The sequence below is a fragment of the Alnus glutinosa genome, chromosome 7, assembly GCF_958979055.1.
Source record: "Alnus glutinosa chromosome 7, dhAlnGlut1.1, whole genome shotgun sequence".
Lineage (NCBI taxonomy): Eukaryota > Viridiplantae > Streptophyta > Magnoliopsida > Fagales > Betulaceae > Alnus > Alnus glutinosa.
In genome coordinates, this window is record NC_084892.1 from 987,371 (window position 1) to 1,008,105 (window position 20,735).

A 20,735-nucleotide genomic window follows, 5' to 3' on the forward strand; every position below is an offset into this window, starting at 1 on the left:
CTCGGAGTTACGTCTCGGACATTTGTTCCGCCCAGCAAAGAAAAGATCGTCTAGGTATAAAGACATCTCGGAGGTATAACGACGTCTCGGTCTTAACACTCTAGGTTACGGTATATAAAATATTCCGAGATCTCCTAGTCTGATCGGAGCGAATATATTTCGGATATTTGAGTCTCGGAGTAATAACGCCTTGGGGTAATAACGCCTCAGGGGTAATAGCGCCTCGGGGTAATAACGCCTCGATGTGATATCAAGTCGGTGCGACAACATCTCGGAGTAACAACATCTCGACCTTACACAACCCTGTTATGGTGCGGCGATACCCCGAGATCTCCAAGTCGGAGCGAACATATCTCGGGTATCATCACCTCGGAGGTTGGCTGAAGTGTGCAGCAATTGTCTTAGAATGCGATAAGGATAGAATCCCAGAAGATCAGGGATAAACCACAATTCCATAATTAATGGGATAAGATAGTTATTGATACGGAATCAAGTTTAAAGAGGTACAAACGTAATCAACTTCGGACTCTACAATCCCATTCGAATTCCCTGAAGATATGGTTAAAGTTCAACCAAGCTAGGACTCAAACTCCTAATCCAACTAGGCGTCAAGAAGTCTGGTGAGACCGCAAGTCTGGTGAGACCGCAAGTCTGGCCTATAAATAAGACCGTCACACCAGGTATGAGATTACGAATTCTCTGAGCTCTTGAGATTGAGATTGAGATTGAAAATACTCTTAAGAAAATTGATTTGAACTGACTTAGGCATCGGAGTGGGCGTAGTCGGCACCCCCGACGAGGTGTTTGTTCTTTTTGCAGGATTGAAGTAGTAGATCAGAACCCAGCAGAGAATCACTAGGCGACACGTCACCATACCGGAAACTGTACCAACAAGAAGTTTGGGGTGCTGGTGAAGAAGGAGAATGTCAAGGAGGCTGTAGAAAAGGTAATGGGTGAAGGAAAAGAAAGAGGAGAGATCGAGAAGAGAGAGAGCAACAAAGCTTGAACAGATGGCAAAGAAGGCAATTGAAGAGGCCGGGGGGATCGATCTTCTTACCTTAACGTTAAATTGCTTGTTGAAGACATCATGCAACTGGCAAAAAAGCAATCAAATACTTGCTAATTGCCTTTTGTGCAATTAAAACAAGTAAGAAACTTGTATAGTTGTATGTTCTTTTTTCTTCTTCTTCTTTTCTTCTTTTTTTTTTTTTTTTTTTTTTTTTTTTTTTTTTTGTAATTTTATCCTTTATGTTTTGGTTAACTAGTGGAACTGTTTCACAAAGGAAATCTTAGAGGAAGAAAGTGGCACTTATTGGCAAGACACTCTGAATTACATAAATAAGTACTTACTAATATATCTATTTTCTTCGCTTTTATTTTGGAGAATCCAAAAGTAAACTATGATTCTTGAATTAATTTTTTTCTTTTTTTTTTTTCAGAGAGATTGATACATGTAGGGTCTTTTTAGCGAATCTATAATATAACATGTTTAGATACGATTTAATTCAATAACTTAAGCTTGTGGGTTTAAGCTGGTTAATGATAGAAATCATTTGTGATAAATGTTTACTTGTATTTCCTAAATTAAAGGATTTAGAAAATTTGATTACTGTACATTACAGATTTGTTAACCCTAATTTAAGGTATGTTTGTATTTGAATTATTTAAAGAAATATGGTACATTTACAACCTTTGTACAATTCCAATTTTCTTTAAAAAAAATCAATCATTGGAGATGTAGGACCCACATATCTCTCATTTAAATCATGTTGTACTCAAATCAAATATGAATGAAATATGAGAAATGATCCATACATTCATTTCTCACAACAGCCCCACAACAAGCTGACGTGGCGGGTAATATTTTATTATTTTTTTTGTTTTCTTTTGTTTTCTTTTTGTAAAAAAATAATAAAATATTATCAGCCACGTCAGCTTGTTGTGGGGCTATTGTGGGAAATAAGTGTAGGGATCATTTCTCATGAAATATATAGCATATAAGGCTTTTAACGTGTGGATGTAAGTCATGACCTGGCCGAATCACTTTAATTTTTGTCTCTTTCTCTCTTTCCCATTATCTCTTTAGATTATTATAAGATTCTATAGAGCCCAACTATATAATATTAATCACTCGCATTTATAACATCTTTTCAATGTGAGCTCAAACCTTTCTATGCTCGTATACTGATCATCAATTCCTCGCTCACATGTGAGTCTATCACCACATTGACTTCCCCTCAAACGGAAATTTTTTATTAATATTATAAATTATCTTCAAGATTACTTGTGGGTTATGTGAGTTTGCTCACGCCACACATCTGTGTCCCTAATTCTAAGACTAGTTATTGTTTGTGCTCGTGCCATAAATTTTTGCCCCTTACTCTTGGAATCCTTGTTCATATCTGCATGTTGCATCTTTGTCCCTGGCCTACTCTAGTACTACTCTAGGAATCCTTGTATCATGGGTCCTTTTCTAGTTAACAATTGCTTGAATTGGGTTTTTTTTTTTTTTTTTTTTTTTTTTTTTTTTATGGATTCCGCCTAAGAATTATTCTCTTCTATTCAGCTTAGACGCTTCGTAGTGTCATTTAATTTCTTTCTTTCTAATTTCTTTTGTATTATGTGAAAAAAAAAAAAAAAAAAAAAAAAAAGGGGAGGGGGGCTTGTCTGGTGCCCGGCCTCTCGCGTCGCACATGTGCTGCTGAGTGCTGACGTTCAGCTGAATCAGCTAGCAAGCCCCTGACGCATCCAACAAAACAAAAATCCAATCATTTCATTTGACGGTGGACCTTCAAGACCCTTGCAAGAACACATACGTACGATCGATCATCGATCTGATTCCTCAATCTCCACAAACTCTCCAAATTCTAATGGCTAATGATCGAAAAACCAAATCCTTAATCCACTTTGCTTTGCTCCCCAACTTATCCTACGGCCGGCCACCTGATCCCCATATGGTAGACAAGGCCAAGCTACTAGCACTGCATGCATGGTGTCACCGTCACCATAATCACCAACCCCGGCCCCGTCAATGCCGCTCGAATGAAACCGATCATAGATCGGGCGTCCAACTCCGAGCTCCAAGTCCATCCAACTTCTCCAAGTCCAATTTCCATACGCTGATGTTGGATTGCCTCGAGGATGCATGTGAAAGCATGGACGTCCTGGCCTTCCCTCTACGGACATGTTCAAAAGCCTCCTTACAGGCATTAATTAGCATGCATGCTACAACTACAAGTGGAGCAAATTAATCTTGGTCGAACTAAAGCCTCGTCCAAGTTGCGTAATTTCCGACAAATATCTTTCATTTATATGGGTTGTAAGAGGAGGTGATGATCACAATTCACAAGTTAGAAGAGATTGCGGAGATGGCCAAGAGGGCAATTGAAGAAGGGGTATTCAGGTGTTTTTGGGATTCCAATTTTATAAACAAAAAGCGCGATTTTAAACTAAGTCGGAGAAAATTAATCGTTAAGAAAATACATTTTTAAAAAAAATTGTAAAAAAATTGTATTTTCAAATCACAGGCAATAAAATGCTTTCTTGAAAATACAAAATTTTAAAGATTAATTAATATACGATTTTAAATGCCAAACTGTAATTTTGCCAAACGTTTAACTGCATTTTAAAAAAACATTTTTTCAAATAACACATTTTAAAATCGTTATTTTTTTAAAATCACACTTTTTAAAATCACAAACTCAACCCACATCGCAGAAAATATATTGTTAATTTGAAAGTGCGTTTCTAAAAAATGCGATTTGAAAATATAGAAAAATTTGTATTTTCTAAACGCGGGTAATTAAGGGGTGAATTTTTTTAAAAAAACAGACTATTTTAAATATTAAACTGCAATTTTAAAAATTATTTTCAAATTATATAATTTAAAATCATTATTTTTAAATCACTTTGAAATCATGAACTCAATCGGAGTCCTAATACTCGGTCAGGAAAAGTGACTGACTAAAAATTATACAAACTTATCTAAACTAATTTTTTAAGACATCCTTAAACCAAATTAATTAGAACAGTACTGATTGAATCAACCATCGGTAGATGATCGATCATTTCCAATGCCAGTCATTTCTTAATAATTACCTAGCAAATTAATTGCTGCGCGTGGGTAAAGAATGATAGAACCTTTGACGGTGGCAAAAATCCAACTAGTATTAATTGTCATTTTCAGCGTTCAACGTCTTTAGTTTATTCGGAAAAAAAAAAAAAAAAAAAAAAAAAAAAAAAAAAAAAACAATTAATATCCACAAATCTCTCACAAAATCGATCCCACGTCCAAATTAATTGATTGAATCATTGAATCTTAAAACTCGTCTAAAAAATTAAAATGAAATTGGTCAGCACTGTTCCTTAAACTTTTCTTCAATTTAATGAATTGAATCACTTTTTATTTTTTTATTTAAATGCATTTTACAATATATATAACTTCTCTTATCATTTTTTATTAAGTTTAAAATTTTGAAATAAGTAGTGATTTAATTAAAGATTATCTTCTTAATTGATCATCTCACATTTTAGAGATATGATACATTGTCACCCCAAGATACAACTCTTGACCACTTTTACCCATGTGGCAACTTTTATTTTTATTATTTTTTTTTTTAAAGAAAAATAACCCTAAAGCTAGTTATGAGACCACCTTACCACATGAGTGATCAAAAGTCATGTCTTAAGATGGTAAAAGATCATATCTCTACATTTTAATTAAATGTTTTACCAATTAGCCTCATTTATGACATAAGAAGGATTGTTTGAAAGTCCGAACCTCCTCCAATTAATGGACGTGTTTTGCCGACACAGGCTTAGGATTCACATTCATACTCCGTTTGTTTCAGCGTAAAATGTTTTTTGAAAAATGTTTTTGACATTTTTCGGTGTTTGAGGGGGGGACGAAAATAATAGTCAACCTGAAAATGATTAATTTCCGTTTGTCTAAAAATGCTTAATAAATTTCAGAAAATGATTTAAGCTTTTTAAAAGCGTAAATCATTTTTCCTAGACGGCAGATGCAATTAACTCTCTTTCAAACGACCCAGTTGACCTTCATGCTCAAGCAGTTGACTATTGCCGGATTCTGACAAGCCAGATTGCTGCCAAAATCTGAAAATTTCTGCCGGAATCCGACTATGTTTGGCCACCGTCGCCGGATTCCGGCAAACTGGACTCCAGCTAAAATGGCTGAAATCCGACACTATTGTGCCAAATTTCAGCCACCTAGTTGGGATCGGGCCAAAACGTTCAGCTTCTAGCCATTTTGGCCAGAATCCGACACAAATGGCCAGATTTTGGCCTCCTTCGCCGAAATCCGACACAAATGGCCAGATTCCGGCTACCTTCGCTGGAATCCTGCTAATTCAAATCTCGGCGAAATTGGTCGGAATCCTGCCGGTTGGTGACTAAATCTCGTAACCGATGATTTTTTCGTACAAGCCAAACGCCAAAAAATAATTTCAAAAAAATCATTTTGTTAAAAATATTTTACACAAAAACCATTTTAAAACAAATGAAGCATCATATTCATATTCACGTGGTCACGTATGTGAGACCGGTGAAATCCAAATGGAACATAACTATTTAATTAATGGTGAATCGAGCGATGGTACGTAGTAGGAATAATCATATAATTAATTTGTATATTTTACATTTTATATTTTGTGCATGAAGTAACTTGTCAACGTAAAACTGCTCACAAAAAATAGATCAATATTGTGGAACTATAATGGGATAACATAGAGTTCATAAAATCTATGAAATTTGGTTGTATTTTGTACAAAATGAAACTAAACTGAACACCCTCATAATTTTTACTCTAGCAAGGAGAGGGAACAGTTTTATTGGACCAAAATTATCAAATCGTATGATCATAATTGTCCAAAAATTAACGGTCATGATCTAATTGCTTCAAGCTATCTTATGATTCAAGTTAGATGTGACAAGAGAGTGAGGCGAGAGATTCCATGGAAGCCAAAATCTTGGATTAATCTTCAACTTGCGAGCGACATGTGAGGAATGTAAACAATATCACTATCGTCTAAGCGGGACATGTCCTGATACATTGAAAAATGATACCTACACAATCCCTCCTACCCAATTCTCATACAACCCTCTCACATTGTGTGGGTCTCATACATGTGGATCTCACATGTAAAACCCACACAATGTGAGAGAAGGGTTGTGTGGGAGTTTGGTGAAAGTTGTAAGGGAAACATTACTCTTATCTGAATGTGAAACTCCTCTCCAGTGCAGAATACTAGTCACCATCCAACTCCTTCAACAAATACAAGGCTCCTAGGTAATAGATAATATCTTTAGATAAGATTATGTACATTTAAATATTGAGATATTTGAATTCTGTTTTCAATTCAAATCTCTAGATGAAATTTATGTTTTTAATTCAAATTCTAGATAGGTCGTAACCGATCGAAGATCATGTAATCTATTCCTCTTTATATATGTTACTAAACATCAATAAAAAGTATTGGACTTCAAAATCTGTTAAGGAAGACATATGTAAGAAATAATGTAGCTAGCAAGCTAGGCCTAGCTTCAACTCTTCTAGCCGCTTAATTCTCTGGTGGTTTTTGCAGCAACTTCAAATAATTGTGGTTTATATTTTTCTAACTTAATTTCGTGTTCGATCTTATTTGCAACCTATTATTAATTAGTATAATCCGTATATGCAGTGATATTGTATTCGTTCCATTGCATGGGGTCAAGTAGAGACTAACAAGAATTAAATCTCCATTTATTTTTTGCTTTTATTTTTTAGTCTAATAAAAATCATATTTTTCAATTCCAATAATTAAGGAGAGTAGATTCTATACAAAAAATTAAAGTTGTAGTACGCAATCAAAAAAGAAATAACTTTTAAAATTATTTTAATCTAAGAATAATTTTAAAAGGCTATATCAGGACAAAATAACCCATCATCCTTTAAAAAGTGGCTCAACTCTTATCTTTCCCACAAGAATTTCATCCATGGCTTCCCAAATTCACTTTCTTCTTGTTCCGCTAATGTCCCAAAGCCATCTCATTCCCTTCACAGACATGGCCAAACTACTTGCACGCCGTGGCCTAAAGGTTACTATTATCCTTACACCCCTTAATGCAGCCCGGCTCAACACAATCCTTGATCAAGCAAAAGCCTCCAACCTCAACATTCAATTCCTTTCACTACCGTTTCCTTGCCAACAAGCTGGCTTGCCTGAAGGGTGCGAGAACATGGACACCCTCCCATCTCCCGACTTAGTTCCACAATTTTTTGAAGCAAGTAACATGCTGCAAAAACCACTAGAGAAGTGGCTAGAAGAGTTAGAACATTCTAGGCCTAGCTGCATTATTTCTGACATATGTCTTCCTTGGACCTCAGATCTCTCTCGCAGGTTCAAGATTCCAAGGTTTGTCTTCCATGGAATATCTTGCTTCACTCTCTTGTGCTCTCACAACATATCTCGCTCCAAGGTGCTCGAGACACTCAAATCTGACTCGGAGTCATTTTTGGTGCCCAACATGCCAGATAGAACTGAATTCACCATGGCCCAGCTGCCTGAAACAATGAAACAAATTTCGGGTGACTTGAGTGATCTTATGGACCAATTTAAAGCTGCTGAGCTTTCGGCACAAGGGATATTGGTGAACACTTTTGAAGAGTTGGAGCCAAGGTACGTTAAAGAATACCAGAAAGTGGTTGAGAAGATTTGGTGCATCGGACCCTTATCTTTATGTAACAAGTCCTCCATTGATGAGCCGGAGTGCATGAGGTGGCTCGATTCAATGAAGCTCAACTCTGTCATTTACGTTTGTTTTGGTAGTCTCTGCCACTTGTTAGCTTCACAATTAGTTGAGCTTGCTTTGGGCTTAGAAGCATCCAACCGTCCATTCATTTGGGTTGTTAGGAAAGGAGATTACTCTACAGAATTAGAAAAATGGTTATTGGAAGAAAAGTTTGAAAAGAGGATTGAAGGGAGGGGTCTTATAATTCGAGGATGGGCGCCACAAGTTCCAATATTATCCCATCCAGCCATTGGAGGGTTCTTAACGCACTGTGGATGGAATTCAACACTAGAAGGAATAAGCGCCGGCTTGCCGATGATAACATGGCCTATGTTTGCTGAGCAGTTCTACAATGAGAAGTTGCTTGCCCGAGTGTTGAGGATTGGTGTGAGGGTGGGAGTCCAAGCTTGTGTGAAGCGGGGGGTAGAAGAGAAGCCTGGTGTGTTTGTGAAGAGGGAGGACGTAAAGAAGGCTATAGAGCAGTTGATGGATGAAGGTGAGGAAGGAGAAGAAAGAAGAAAGAGAGCTAGAGATCTTGGAGGGATGGCTAAGAGGGCAGTTGAAGAAGGGGGATCCTCTTACATGAACGTGACATCGTTGATCCAACATATCAGGGAACAAGTCAGTCATGAGGTATCAAGCAAATAAAAGGAATTTCAATTCCTCTATGATTTCTTATATATACAGTACTCATTTCCTCGTCTCTTTGGAAACTTGGACTGCCCTCAATGGCCGCTAGGCCCGCTACCACCCGTTCGACGGGCAGTTTTCCATCTATATTTAATTATCCCTTTTAGATCTCCCCTTGACAGAGGAAAAGGCCCCTCTTGGTAGATTTTTTGTAGCCTCCCTTTTGATAGGCTATTTGGTAAAAAAAAAAAAAAAAGGGTTCACAAGTACTGTATGCCTCCTTTGCTCTGAAAAAATAAATAAGCGTGTGCGTTCTTTTTGTTGAAAATGGATGTGCTTAATTTTGGTCACTTCGAAAAATCCACAGGGAACATCATGGTAGACTGGTGGCACATTTGGTCCAAAAAAAATAAAATTAGTAATGTCATTCCTCTTGTAATGTACTGATTCAAATCACCAGTACTGCTAGCTCTTACGTCACTCTCGATCACGATAAGAAGCAATAAAAAAGAGAACGAGACAACATACAAAGAAGGGCACACCAAATTTCATGAACAATTTGTTAGCTATATATAATTAAATGCTATTAATTAAGCTGGTAAATAAGCGGCGAAATAATTAATTATATAAATACTTTTAGTTATTAATTTGTAACATTTATTTAAATGGAGTGAAAAAACCTTCAAAGAGTTAGCAAACAGAAATTTAGAGAGACTTCTACATATTGAATGTTGTACCGATGAAATACACAAATTCTTTATTTATAAGCTAAGTCAGGGATTTTCAAAATTAATATACACCGTCATTGATCCTCCCATCAAGAAATAATTAATTAATTAAATTGATTTGATATCAATTTACAAATTAATGTCAATGACAATTAATTTGATTTGATTCCATTAGTAATTTAATTATATTAAATTACTATACTGTACACCGTATATGCAACTTATTATTAAATATAATAAATCATATATACATGTGGTATATAAGTCATATATAGAAGATAAATCTTACATTCTCCCACTTGACATGTATGACACATGTCCTCATGGTGTTAAGTTCTTTAATGTCGCTACCTACTTATGGAACCCCCCACCACTCAGCTAAGAAATTTTCCACATAAATCATAGCGGTAAAACCATTATATGATAGGTCATCACTTTCATGTATTACAATGTGTAACAGTCTTTATATAAGCATTATATGGGTAATTAGTTTTTATGAATGAACTTCTTATAAGTTAATAATTTCATATCTATATGCCAAATTGAGAGAATTTAAACAAAAATGAATTAATGAGTTTCATATGACTTTATACTTTTTTAAACGGTAGACTTTTAGTCATGAGATTCACAGTCATTAATTCAGTACTTATATACTCAATAGACACTTTATATCTCTTAATGTTCTCTCTCGTATATATTGAAATACTTGATATCGATATATTTACTTTTGTTTCTACTCATTATTCTAATAAAAGATAACTTAAAGTAAAATTATCGCATAATATTTTTATAGTCTAACCGTAAAATATTCGACAATCTTGAGATCAACCTTTAACAAAATGTCCCTTCCATATATCATGCATGTATATGTAGTGAATTCATAGTATATAATAATTTTAATTTTTATGGTAGACGTAGCAACTTTAGTCTACTTATTGCATCTCTAGAATATAACCTTTTAACAATAAAATAAAATAAAATAAAATAAAATAAAATATCATGGAATAGACTTTTTACCCTCTCCGAGAGACATAAAATTTTCTCCTACCCCCGCTTCACCAAACTGATTTATCTCCTTTTGCCTTGCGTTACGCTTAACATATTCTGATTCCAACTCCTCAAAAACTATTGACCACTGCCACGCCATAAGCTCTTTCCCCAGAAGCTCTTATATTTGCATGAAGATCTCCAAAATCATGCATGCTTGGATTAAAGCCCGATGGCAGTTGTGCTTTAGTCAATTCAATTGGATCAGGTAAACCAGGCACAGTAAAGGGCTGATCTGAACCATGCAGAGACAGTACTCTCGAGGACCTTGGATGATGGGGGTAGATTATGACAGCACAAAAGATCGAAACAACTTGTCCCATCAAACAAAACTCTTGGTATATGAAACTCGTCGGCAACGTACATCAGCTGCTGCAACGGGGTTGTTTGTTAAGGGAGGGTACAATACCGAATAGTGGGATACTGTATATATAATTATTTTTTTATTTTTTCATATTTTTTAATACTAACCAACATCAAAATATTTTTATTTTTTTATTTTTTATATCACATTAATAATTTTTTATTTACTACGATCTAAAATTTTTTTACTTTTCTATACATTTTTTTAAACTTTTATATCTCATCATCATTTTTTACTAATTTCAAAATTAACAACTTACTATTCTATTCTGTACAAATCATTACCAAACCAGCCTTACTAACAGCAGCAAAGAAGTTCTTAAAGAAGTTCCTTATTTTTATTTTTTATTTTTAACAAAAATTAATCTCAAAATTAGTTAAAACTGACATTAATTACTCTTAAGAAGAAAAAAAATTGATTTCTAGCGTTACAAAAAATAAAAGTATATATACCTAACTAGCTAAGCCTAAATCTCTATAATTAAAGGACGTACAAGTCAGCTTAAATACCCTGCGTTCTAGACGTACATGGAAGGACTTGACTTGAGTGACCCAGATGGTCCCACGCACGTAGAATATCGAGACTGGACCACATGGACCACGCTTAATTGACGGACCAGCTCTATGTAGGGCTGATCAGTTGTCAATTTTTTATTTTTTTATTTTATTTTTATCTCCTTTGTTTTCGTCAAATATGTTGAAGAAAAAGAAAAACGTAATCCTATCAAATATAACCCCACAATATTTACTTTTAAATTAAATATCCATCTTGGAAAGACAGCAGAATTTTCTCAATGCATGCATGTGACCAACGGAAATTAAAATACTTTTCAGCCAAAGAAAATAAAAGTCCAATCTTGTCTAAGAAACCAATGACCAAATTATGCTTAATTCGTAGCTCATGCAATTAATTACAACTGGTCCAAGCAAAGAAATATGGAGCCTATATCTTCACATGCAATTCGTAGTTCATGCAAGGCATGGCAAAGACATGTGCAAAAGCATATTCAAACCTTCAGGTCAAATATAATTAAGATCACGTTCGGAGCGTAGGAATAGAACTAAGAATAAAATAGCTATTTCAATAGATATTCGGTTATCGGTTAAACCATCATTATTAATTGGAGATAGTTTTTCTTTGAAAAATGAAGAACATCTATTTCTCTCAATAAGAGGAGAATAATATGTATAAATCTCTTGATAAATAAAATAGCTCTAAAAATAATGTTACTAAAAAACCATTCCTCACTTTCATTACGGTCTCCTTCATGGGTGGTTGACCATCCCAAACAACTCCAACCAAACCAGTAGGGTGGTCGCACTACCCACAAAGCCTTCATAGATGGTTGCATATTATAGCCACTCTCGACGTGCCATCTGGTGACCTGTGACCACCAGGTGGCCGGTACTCACTGCCGGTCGCCACCCAACTCAAGCCACCACTGGCCACTATTTGGCCCGACTTGCTGCCGACAACTATATCTAGCGGTCCTTCACCATCTCAGACCATCGTTTGCCACTATCCTTGATGACCCTCCACCGTCTCTGAACGCCATATGACGTCATTCTCAGTGGCCCTTTGTTGTCTCCGATCACTGTTCGTTGCCATGTCTGACTGCCCTCCATCATCCACCACTAGCCATCGCTCGACCCAACCCATAACCCAGAATAACCCACTACAAGCCACCCTGGCAATGGGCTGCACTACGTGATGGCCAACTGGCTAGTTGTGGGTTGGGGCAGACGGTGACCAAAGATGGTGGAGGATCGTCAAATATGGTTGCCAGGTTGGATAGAGGCTAGTGGTGGCCAGCAGTGGCCAATGGTGGGTTGGGCCGGTGGTAATCTTCGATCTAGTACGGCCAACTAGGAGAGAGGAATGCTATTCTAGTGTTGTTTTTTTTAAGTAAAAATATTTTAGAAAATTTGGTTGAAATTTAATTTCATTTCCGTTAGAAAATTTGATCATTTATATGTTGTCAACAAACAAATAAATAAGAATGATCATTCTATATATCAAGTAATATTCATCATTACTTATGGTATACCAAAACCTAACCTAAATTTAATACTAATGATGATCGACGCATGCCGTACACAAGGCCATATTAGATTTGGACCATCATATTTGGTCATACTAAATTAACAATAGTAATAGCAATAATAGCTATAATCTTTTCCTTTTCTTTTCTTTTCTTTTCTTTTTTGTTTGAACAATAATAGCTATTACCATCATAAATTTGGTCATACTTCGGCTGCCAGCTAGCCAATGGCTGGTGCTATATATATATATATATATATACATCAATATCGTTGTTATTGATTATAGCTATTATATATATATATATATATATATATATAAAATAGCTATAATCAATAACAACGATATTGATGATGACTATGATAACAATAATAATTAAAAAAGAAAAAAACTCAAAAGCCCAGCCAACTACCCCTTCGAAGTTCGACCTGAAAGTATTCTTAATTCACACACAACTAATCAGGACGTGTTGGTTGGGTCAAAAGTATGTGATTCCAATGTAATTAATTAGAATAACCAAGTCCCATGCAAGTACTTGACCCACACACACACACACACACACACACACACACACACATATATATATAACAAAGTACTATATACAAATAGTTAATTGCCTCCTCGATCTCCTAATTGCACACGCCAACTGACTCGATCATCCCAAATTTATTAAAAAAATAATTGCAACTAATTTTTTTTTTTATCATTAATTGTCGACTATATAATTATTAATATGGTTTAAAAAGTCGAGAGACGTTGTCGTTACAAATAAATTGAAATAATTTCTATGCTTGCATCCATTATTTACCAGTAATTAATAAACTACCTTTTCAAAAAAATAATAATAATAATAATAATTAATTGACCACATAACCCCCATGGCGCAGAGACATGGCTAGCTAGATCCGCTTCTTATAGTGGGGTGGTGCGCGACTGTAAAGCTTGGTCAACAGTCAACACCCCCTACACGTACTACTATTTTAAGATCTGAAACAGCTGTTCATCCGGCCGGCACCAGGGCTCCCCCGCTCCGGTTCGCCTTCTACAACTCCAACTTTCATGCCGAGAAGCACTGGGATTTCCTGCAAAGTTTTATTGTAAGGTTAACTGCCATAAACCCTTCCCTTTCTTTTTATTCATTTTCTTCTTCTTCTTCATGGCACCATGGCTGCAGGTTGCATGGGTGAGATTGATGACCTTTGAAAGATGAGGTTGCGGCTGTTTTCCATAATCTATGAAATAACTCTATATATATGTTGATTCATTTTTTAATATCAATTATTCAAAAGGAGAAAAAATGGATGTTTAATTTATAGATTAGTGTTCTGTTAAAATTGATTCTTACGGTAAGTCATAATTGATGATGTTACAGGCAATTAATAATTGATGATATGATACTGACAAGTGCAGCTGGGTAGCTGGAGGATAAGGGCTACATTTGTGTGGTTCAACTTTCTGAACATTAAAAACCCCGTACGTAAAGAAGCTCCCGATTCATACAGCAAAAGAACATCAGTTTCAATAATCCCCCAACAGGGCTCGACGCTTTGGTTGATCATCTCTTCTTCATCAGGGATGGCGTAAAGGCTAGCATTAATATCCTCCTCAGTTAGCACAAGGCGAATTAAGGCCTTCCTGCAGGCTAGAAGGTACGTTTGAATTCATCAATAATAAAAAAGAATTAGTGCCAATCTCTTGAATTTATCACTTAAAAAGCAAGGAAATCTGTAAAATCTGTAGTATTCTTTCTTCTCGATCCTAATTAATGATAGTTGAGAGGTGGAAGAATGATCGATTTCCTTAAAATGAAGTCTCAGAATTCCTTGCAGCTGCAGCTACAGGAAGATGGTTAATTTGCTATAGGCTTATAGCACTGAAGTACGTAATTAAGAGGGCGCTGAGGTGAATCTGGATCGGCCTTTCGGTTTCTGCTCTGTGGCAAGGTAAGGCTCAAAATCTGAGGCCAAATTAAATATATATATATATATATAAAATTAATAAATGAAAAGACAGCCAACGAGGGCATGCTGTCTGGGTTGAAAGCGTGTGAAATATTGGCAATCTACTAAGAAAAAACATCGTACATGCATGTTTTCTCACACGCAAATTGACTAGTACATATTCATGCAGTTGAAACTTGAAAGCATGTGATTGGCAATCTAGCCAAGAAAAAACAACGTACCGGCCTAGGCCTGCATGTCACAACCCACACGGCAAATTGACTAGATCTTCAAGCAGTCAGTCAGCTGGCCGGGTTGAAATTAAAGCATGTGATTATTGGCAATCTACTAAGAAAAAGCATCGTGCATGCTTGTCACGCAAATTGACTACGTTCATGCAGTCTAGGTAATTGAAAGTAAGAAAGATAATTTGTGTTCGCATGTCATGTCCGAATTGTGTTGAGGTATGGGTATACAACTATATAGGTTAACCATAACTCGATTCATTTAATTAAACGAGTCAAACCTCTCAACCCTAACCCTCTAAGTTTGTATTGAGTTCGTGTCGGATTCACAGGTCATGTCAACATGCAATTGCCTTTCATTATGTCATGTGTCGGGTTTTGGTCATATCGAAGTATGGGTATAAAACTATATAAATCAATCGTAACCCAACCGATTTAATTAAACGGGCCGGGTCGTCAGACTCATCAACCCTAACCGTATAATTTAAATGTAATATGTTTGTATTGAATTTACAAATTGTGTCAAAAAAGTTGCTGGCCTAATTGAAAGCATGTGATTGGCAATCTACTAATTAAGAAAAAACGTCGTGCATGCATGTCATGCAAATTGACTAGATCTTTCCAGTTCAGACGATCGACGAACGAAAAGTAATCTTTCTTGAATGTGCGTACAAATTGCCAGTAAATTGTTGAATCTTTCAAAGTCAAGGACTCAAGGTCATGACCGAATCAGAACCTGCCCAACACTTACGCCATAGCATTCATTACAAATAATTTGGTGATGATCACCAAATTTGTAAAATCCATCTCCTCCTGTTCTTGCAATTAATCATTATCAGTGATATTCGATATTCCTTCTTCAATGGATTCTGCAACCGGCCAGCCTCACTTTGTCCTAATACCACTCATGGCCCAAGGCCACATGATCCCCATGATTGACATGGCCAGGCTCTTTGCGGAGCGTGGCGTTATTGTGAGCTTGGTGACAACCCCCTACAATGCGTCACGATTTCAAAGAGCTATCAACCAAGCAAGAGGCTCTGGGCTCTCGTTTCGGCTTGTTCAGCTCGAATTTCCATGCCAAGAAGTGGGACTTCCTGAAGGATACGAGAACCTTGACATCCTGCCCTCCAGAGACCTACTGAGAAAGTTCTACAAAGCTCTCAGCATGCTCCAACAGCCACTAGAAAAACACCTCGAGAAAGAAACTCCCCCTCCAACTTGCATAATATCTGACAAGTGCCTCTCTTGGACATCCATCACTGCTCAAAACTTCAACATTCCAAGGCTTGTTTTTCACGGGATGGGCTGCTTCTCACTTTTGAGCTCCCATAATATTAAACTTTACAATGCTCACAATTCTGTCAGTTCTGACTCGGAACCCTTTGTGATCCCTGGAATTCCCCATAGAATTGAGATAACAAAAGCCCAGCTGCCGGGAGCTTTTGTTGCCCTGCCTGACTTGGATGATTTTCGAAACAAGATGCAAGAGGCTGAATCAACCGCCAATGGGGTTGTGGTGAATAGTTTCCATGAATTGGAGCGTGAGTACATTGAGGAGTACGAGAAGGCTATTAAGAAGAAGGTGTGGTGCGTTGGGCCAGTTTCTTTACGTAACAAGGAGAATTCGGACATGTTTGAGAGAGGTAACCTTAAATCACCACATAGATCGAACTCATATCTTTCTAAATCATTACTAATTCTAAAATTTTAGAGAAACTTCATTTATCACTTCTGATTTTTCATTATTTTTGTATTCATATGCGTCCTTAAATTTTAAAAAGTGTTAATTTAATTATCTCTCAATTAGAATTTTACATTAAATCCTATTAAAATTTTTAAAATAATCCTGTATTTTCTTTATATATATATATATATTCAAAAATTCAAGCATGGATATTTTTGTAAATTCCTTTAAATCCTTACCAACATCTAAATTCTTGTAATTTTTTTCTTTTTTTCTTTTTCCTAAAAAAAGATAGAGGAGTATTTTAAGAATTTTGAGGCACATTCATCCATTAGGATTTAATGGAAAATTCTAATGGATAGGTAAGATAAAAATATATATATATATATATACTAAACTGACACTTTTTAAAGTTTAGAGTAATGCTACACATCATCCTCTTATCCTCCTTTTGTCCTCCCAAAATTGATATGGCTCTTAAAATCACTATTGAATTTTTGATATATCACTATTGGATTTTAATCCAATGGTGATTTTAAGAGTCACATCAATTTTGGGATGACAAAAGGAGGAGAAATGGATGATGTGTAGCATTATTCTAAAGTTTAAGGGTATGATTGCAAATTAATTAAAGTGGTAAAATATCAGGGGTGATAATTAGTAAAGTTTTCCATAACTTTAAATTACCACTTATCAATCTCAAAAGTTTAAACGAATAGAAACTCATGACCTATATTCTAATACTATGTTAAATTATCATTAATCTCAAAAACTTAAAATAATATATTTAAGCAATTAATTTATATTGTAACAGGTAACAAAGCCTCAATTGACGAGCAACTTTGCATAGGATGGCTTAACTCGAAGAAATCAGGATCAGTTATTTATGCTTGTCTAGGTAGCCTGTGCCGCCTGGTTCCCGCACAATTAATAGAGCTTGGGCTCGGCCTAGAAGCATCAAATCAGCCATTTATTTGGGTGATCAAAACAGGAGAAAGGCATTTGGAGCTGGAGGAGTGGTTGGTGAAGGAAAGATTTGAGGAAAGGATCAAAGGGAGGGGGCTGTTGATCAAGGGATGGGCTCCACAGATGCTTATTCTATCCCATCCAGCAGTCGGAGGATTCATAACCCACTGTGGATGGAACTCGACGCTAGAAAGTGTGTGCTCCGGTGTGCCGATGATAACATGGCCTCTCTTCGCCGAGCAGTTCTTCAATGAAAAACTAGTCGTAGAAGTTTTGAGGATTGGGATTAAGGTAGGCGTCGAGATCCCTGTCAGGTGGGGGGATGAAGAGAAAGTTGGGGTGTTGGTGAAGAAAGATGGGGTTGAGAAGGCAATAACCATGCTCATGGATGGGGGAGAAGAAGGTGAGAAGAGAAGAAAGAAAGCAAGAGAGCTTGGAGAGATGGGAAAAAGGGCACTGGAGGAAGGTGGATCTTCTCAATTAAACATGTCATTCTTGATCGAAGATATAACAAAACAATCCACCCAAGGAAAGGCGTAATTAAAAAAAATAAAAATTAACTATGTTATATATTTTATTGATCAATTATTGAGTGGAGAGATTCAAGGAGATTAATTTCTTGATTTTCTCCATTAATTAAAATAAATTTCTTGTATTCTATGTTATTTTGTATTAGTAGCACTGCACCTTACACATAGCGGTGCTCTAATATAGAAAATAAATAAAACGAAATAAAGAGATCGATAATATCAATAAATAAAATATGTTATTTCAGCATTTGTTAGTAAAGTGTACGTGTTTGTGTATGTATTCTGTATTTCTTTTCGTTCTCTCTTTAATTTATTCAGTTTGTTCATCCACCCCTTTTTTCTTTTTCTTTTTTCTTTATTATCACTATCATTATAAAAAACATTAAAAATTAAAAAAATTATATATTTCTCAATGCTAAAGGATACATATAACTTTTAGAGGCCGGTTTGTAAAAATTTCTTACAAACTAATTTGTAGAATTGGTAGGAAATTAAAGCTCATGGATCAAACCGCAATCCATCTCTTGGTCTTTCTCCGATAATTGAACAATATTATATATTATTAACTGAGGTTACATATTGTACGCATGGCAACATTTTATTATTTTCCATAGCTTTTTATACACGTCGCAAATTTTATGTTAAGTTTTCATACGGTATATGGACAAAAGTATCAAATTGATAAACTTGTAAAGTACAGATATCAATTTTATCAGTTTTTAAAACTGAGGTAAATTTAATTTTGATACAAAAAACAAAAATAAAATAAAATCACAAGTACCAATTACGCATTTAATCCAATTAAAGAAAAATTACCATTAATTATTAGCATACCAAAAAGAGAGTCAACCATGAGTACTTTACAATGTGCATGGGTCAACAATACTGAACCATGTCCGACTGCTCATCAAATTAGAGTAACACAGCGTCACAGCTGCTCTCTTATGTGAGTACTTATGGGCCTAGAATGCCCGATCATATTTGACTATCCATCAATATTTGGGCAAGATGGCCATAAAAGGTATATATCGATGATGATTTATATATTATGTTCATGGTTAATAATATGTATAATAACACTTTGGAGAAAATAAAGAATTTCAGAAAATAAAACTTATAAGGAAAACAAAATATAAATATGTCAAGAACGATGATGTCTCTTTTTTGAAAATAAAATAGATATAGTCGTAATGGGGCGACGAAAAGCCTTACGAGCGTTTAAACTATTATCCGTGCATGAGATCCGATGAAAGATAAAGCAATTTTTACTGCGTTAATAAAAGTGGTAGCGCCATGTAGAATTGCAAATTATCGTATTTATCTCGTTTAACAAATTAATGGCGGGGCGTTACAATATATTTATAATGAACAGAAATGAGTACTGAAAGATTAAGATTTATTCAAATACTATATATTTAATTTTACTCAATCATCTTTCATCACCCAACCGGCCAGTATGCTTAAGTTACAATATTTCTCTATCGATCGTACATATAATATATAATAAATTCTTACATATAGTATATATCAGTCTGTTTGAATATCTTCTTTATCCCTATCAAGATCAGGAACAGACAAAATATTTTGATGATAGAGAAGCTATTCATCTCCATTAATGTAGGTAATATCCATGCAGAGAGCTGCTTCAGATTTTCCCAGTTGCTTTGCGTACGACACCCTATATGTGTAATTTGCTCCTAGTCCCAAACATTGATACTCTCCAAAGAAGACCGTTCTGTATATATTCGATCAGAATTAATCATATTCAAAAACAGTAAACAACGTACTTTGATAATAATAATAATAATAATAATAATAATAATAAAAACCACTAAATTAATGGATCGATTAGGCCACAAACTGATCTCTGGAGGGGTCTCTCCAATCATTCCAACCATCCGGAGCAACGACGCCCGGTATGTTGTAGAAAACACCAGAGTGGCATAAACTCCCCAAGCTCGCCCAAGCCATACTCTCCCAGTTCCACTGATGCTACAATTCACGAAGGAAAAACCAGTTTGCTCTTTCATCGACTGCCTCCCATGAGCTGTGATAGCCCCGCTAATCACAATTATTCAAAAGTAGAAAAAATGGATGTTTAATTTATAGATTATAGTGTTCTGTTAAAATTGATTCTTACGGCGGGTAATTCATATATAATTGATGATGTTTCTGGCAAGGAAATAGATCCATCCAAGTGCACGTGGACAGCTGGAGGATAAGGGCTACATTTGTGTGGTTCAACTTTCTGAACATTAAACCCCCGTACGTAAAGAAGCTCCCGATTGATACAGCAAAAGAACATCAGTTTCAATAATGCCCCAACAGGGCTCGACGCTTTGGTTGATCATCTCTTCTTCATCAGGGATGGCGTAAAGCTAGCATTAATTTCCTCCTCAGTTATTACAAGGCGAATTAAGGCCTTCCTGCAGGCTAGATGGTACGTTTGAATTCATCAATAATAAAAAAAGAATTATTGCCAATCTCTCGAATTTATCAGTACTTAAAAAGCAAGGAAATCTGTAGTATTCTTTCTTCTCGATCCTAATTAATTATGATAGTTGAGAGGTGGAAGAATGATCGATTTCCATAAATTGAAGTCTCAGAATTCCTTGCAGCTGCAGCTACAGGAAGATGGTTATTTTGCTATAGGCTATAGCACTGAAGTACGTAATTAAGAGGGCGCTGAGGTGAATCTGGATCGGTCTTTCGGTTTTTGCTCTGTGGCAAGGTGAGGCTCAAAATCTGAGGCCGAATTGAATATATATTA

The 20,735-nt window shown here is 35.7% G+C and overlaps 2 protein-coding genes across 10 annotated transcripts; both read left to right on the forward strand.

Moving 5' to 3' along the window:
* The first annotated feature begins 6,964 nt into the window (after positions 1-6,964).
* Positions 6,965-8,720, forward strand: LOC133874095 (UDP-glycosyltransferase 73C3-like). The gene has a single exon (XM_062311926.1). The coding sequence runs from the start codon at positions 6,994-6,996 to the stop codon at positions 8,434-8,436; it is 1,443 nt and encodes a 480-aa protein (XP_062167910.1). The 5' UTR covers positions 6,965-6,993; the 3' UTR covers positions 8,437-8,720.
* Positions 8,721-13,513: 4,793 nt separating this feature from the next.
* Positions 13,514-18,100, forward strand: LOC133873900 (UDP-glycosyltransferase 73D1-like). Of its 9 annotated transcripts, none has more exons than XM_062311701.1 (5): positions 13,514-13,699; positions 13,970-14,246; positions 14,415-14,540; positions 14,728-16,428; positions 17,284-18,100. In XM_062311701.1, exons 4-5 carry the CDS (start codon positions 15,645-15,647, stop codon positions 17,973-17,975), a joined length of 1,476 nt encoding a protein of 491 aa, XP_062167685.1. In that variant the 5' UTR covers positions 13,514-13,699; positions 13,970-14,246; positions 14,415-14,540; positions 14,728-15,644; the 3' UTR covers positions 17,976-18,100. The 9 variants fall into 9 exon arrangements, with proteins under 9 accessions (XP_062167685.1, XP_062167678.1, XP_062167679.1 ...); XM_062311694.1 differs by having other exon boundaries at positions 14,427-14,540; XM_062311695.1 differs by having other exon boundaries at positions 14,427-14,540; positions 15,398-16,428.
* The last annotated feature ends 2,635 nt before the right edge of the window (positions 18,101-20,735 follow it).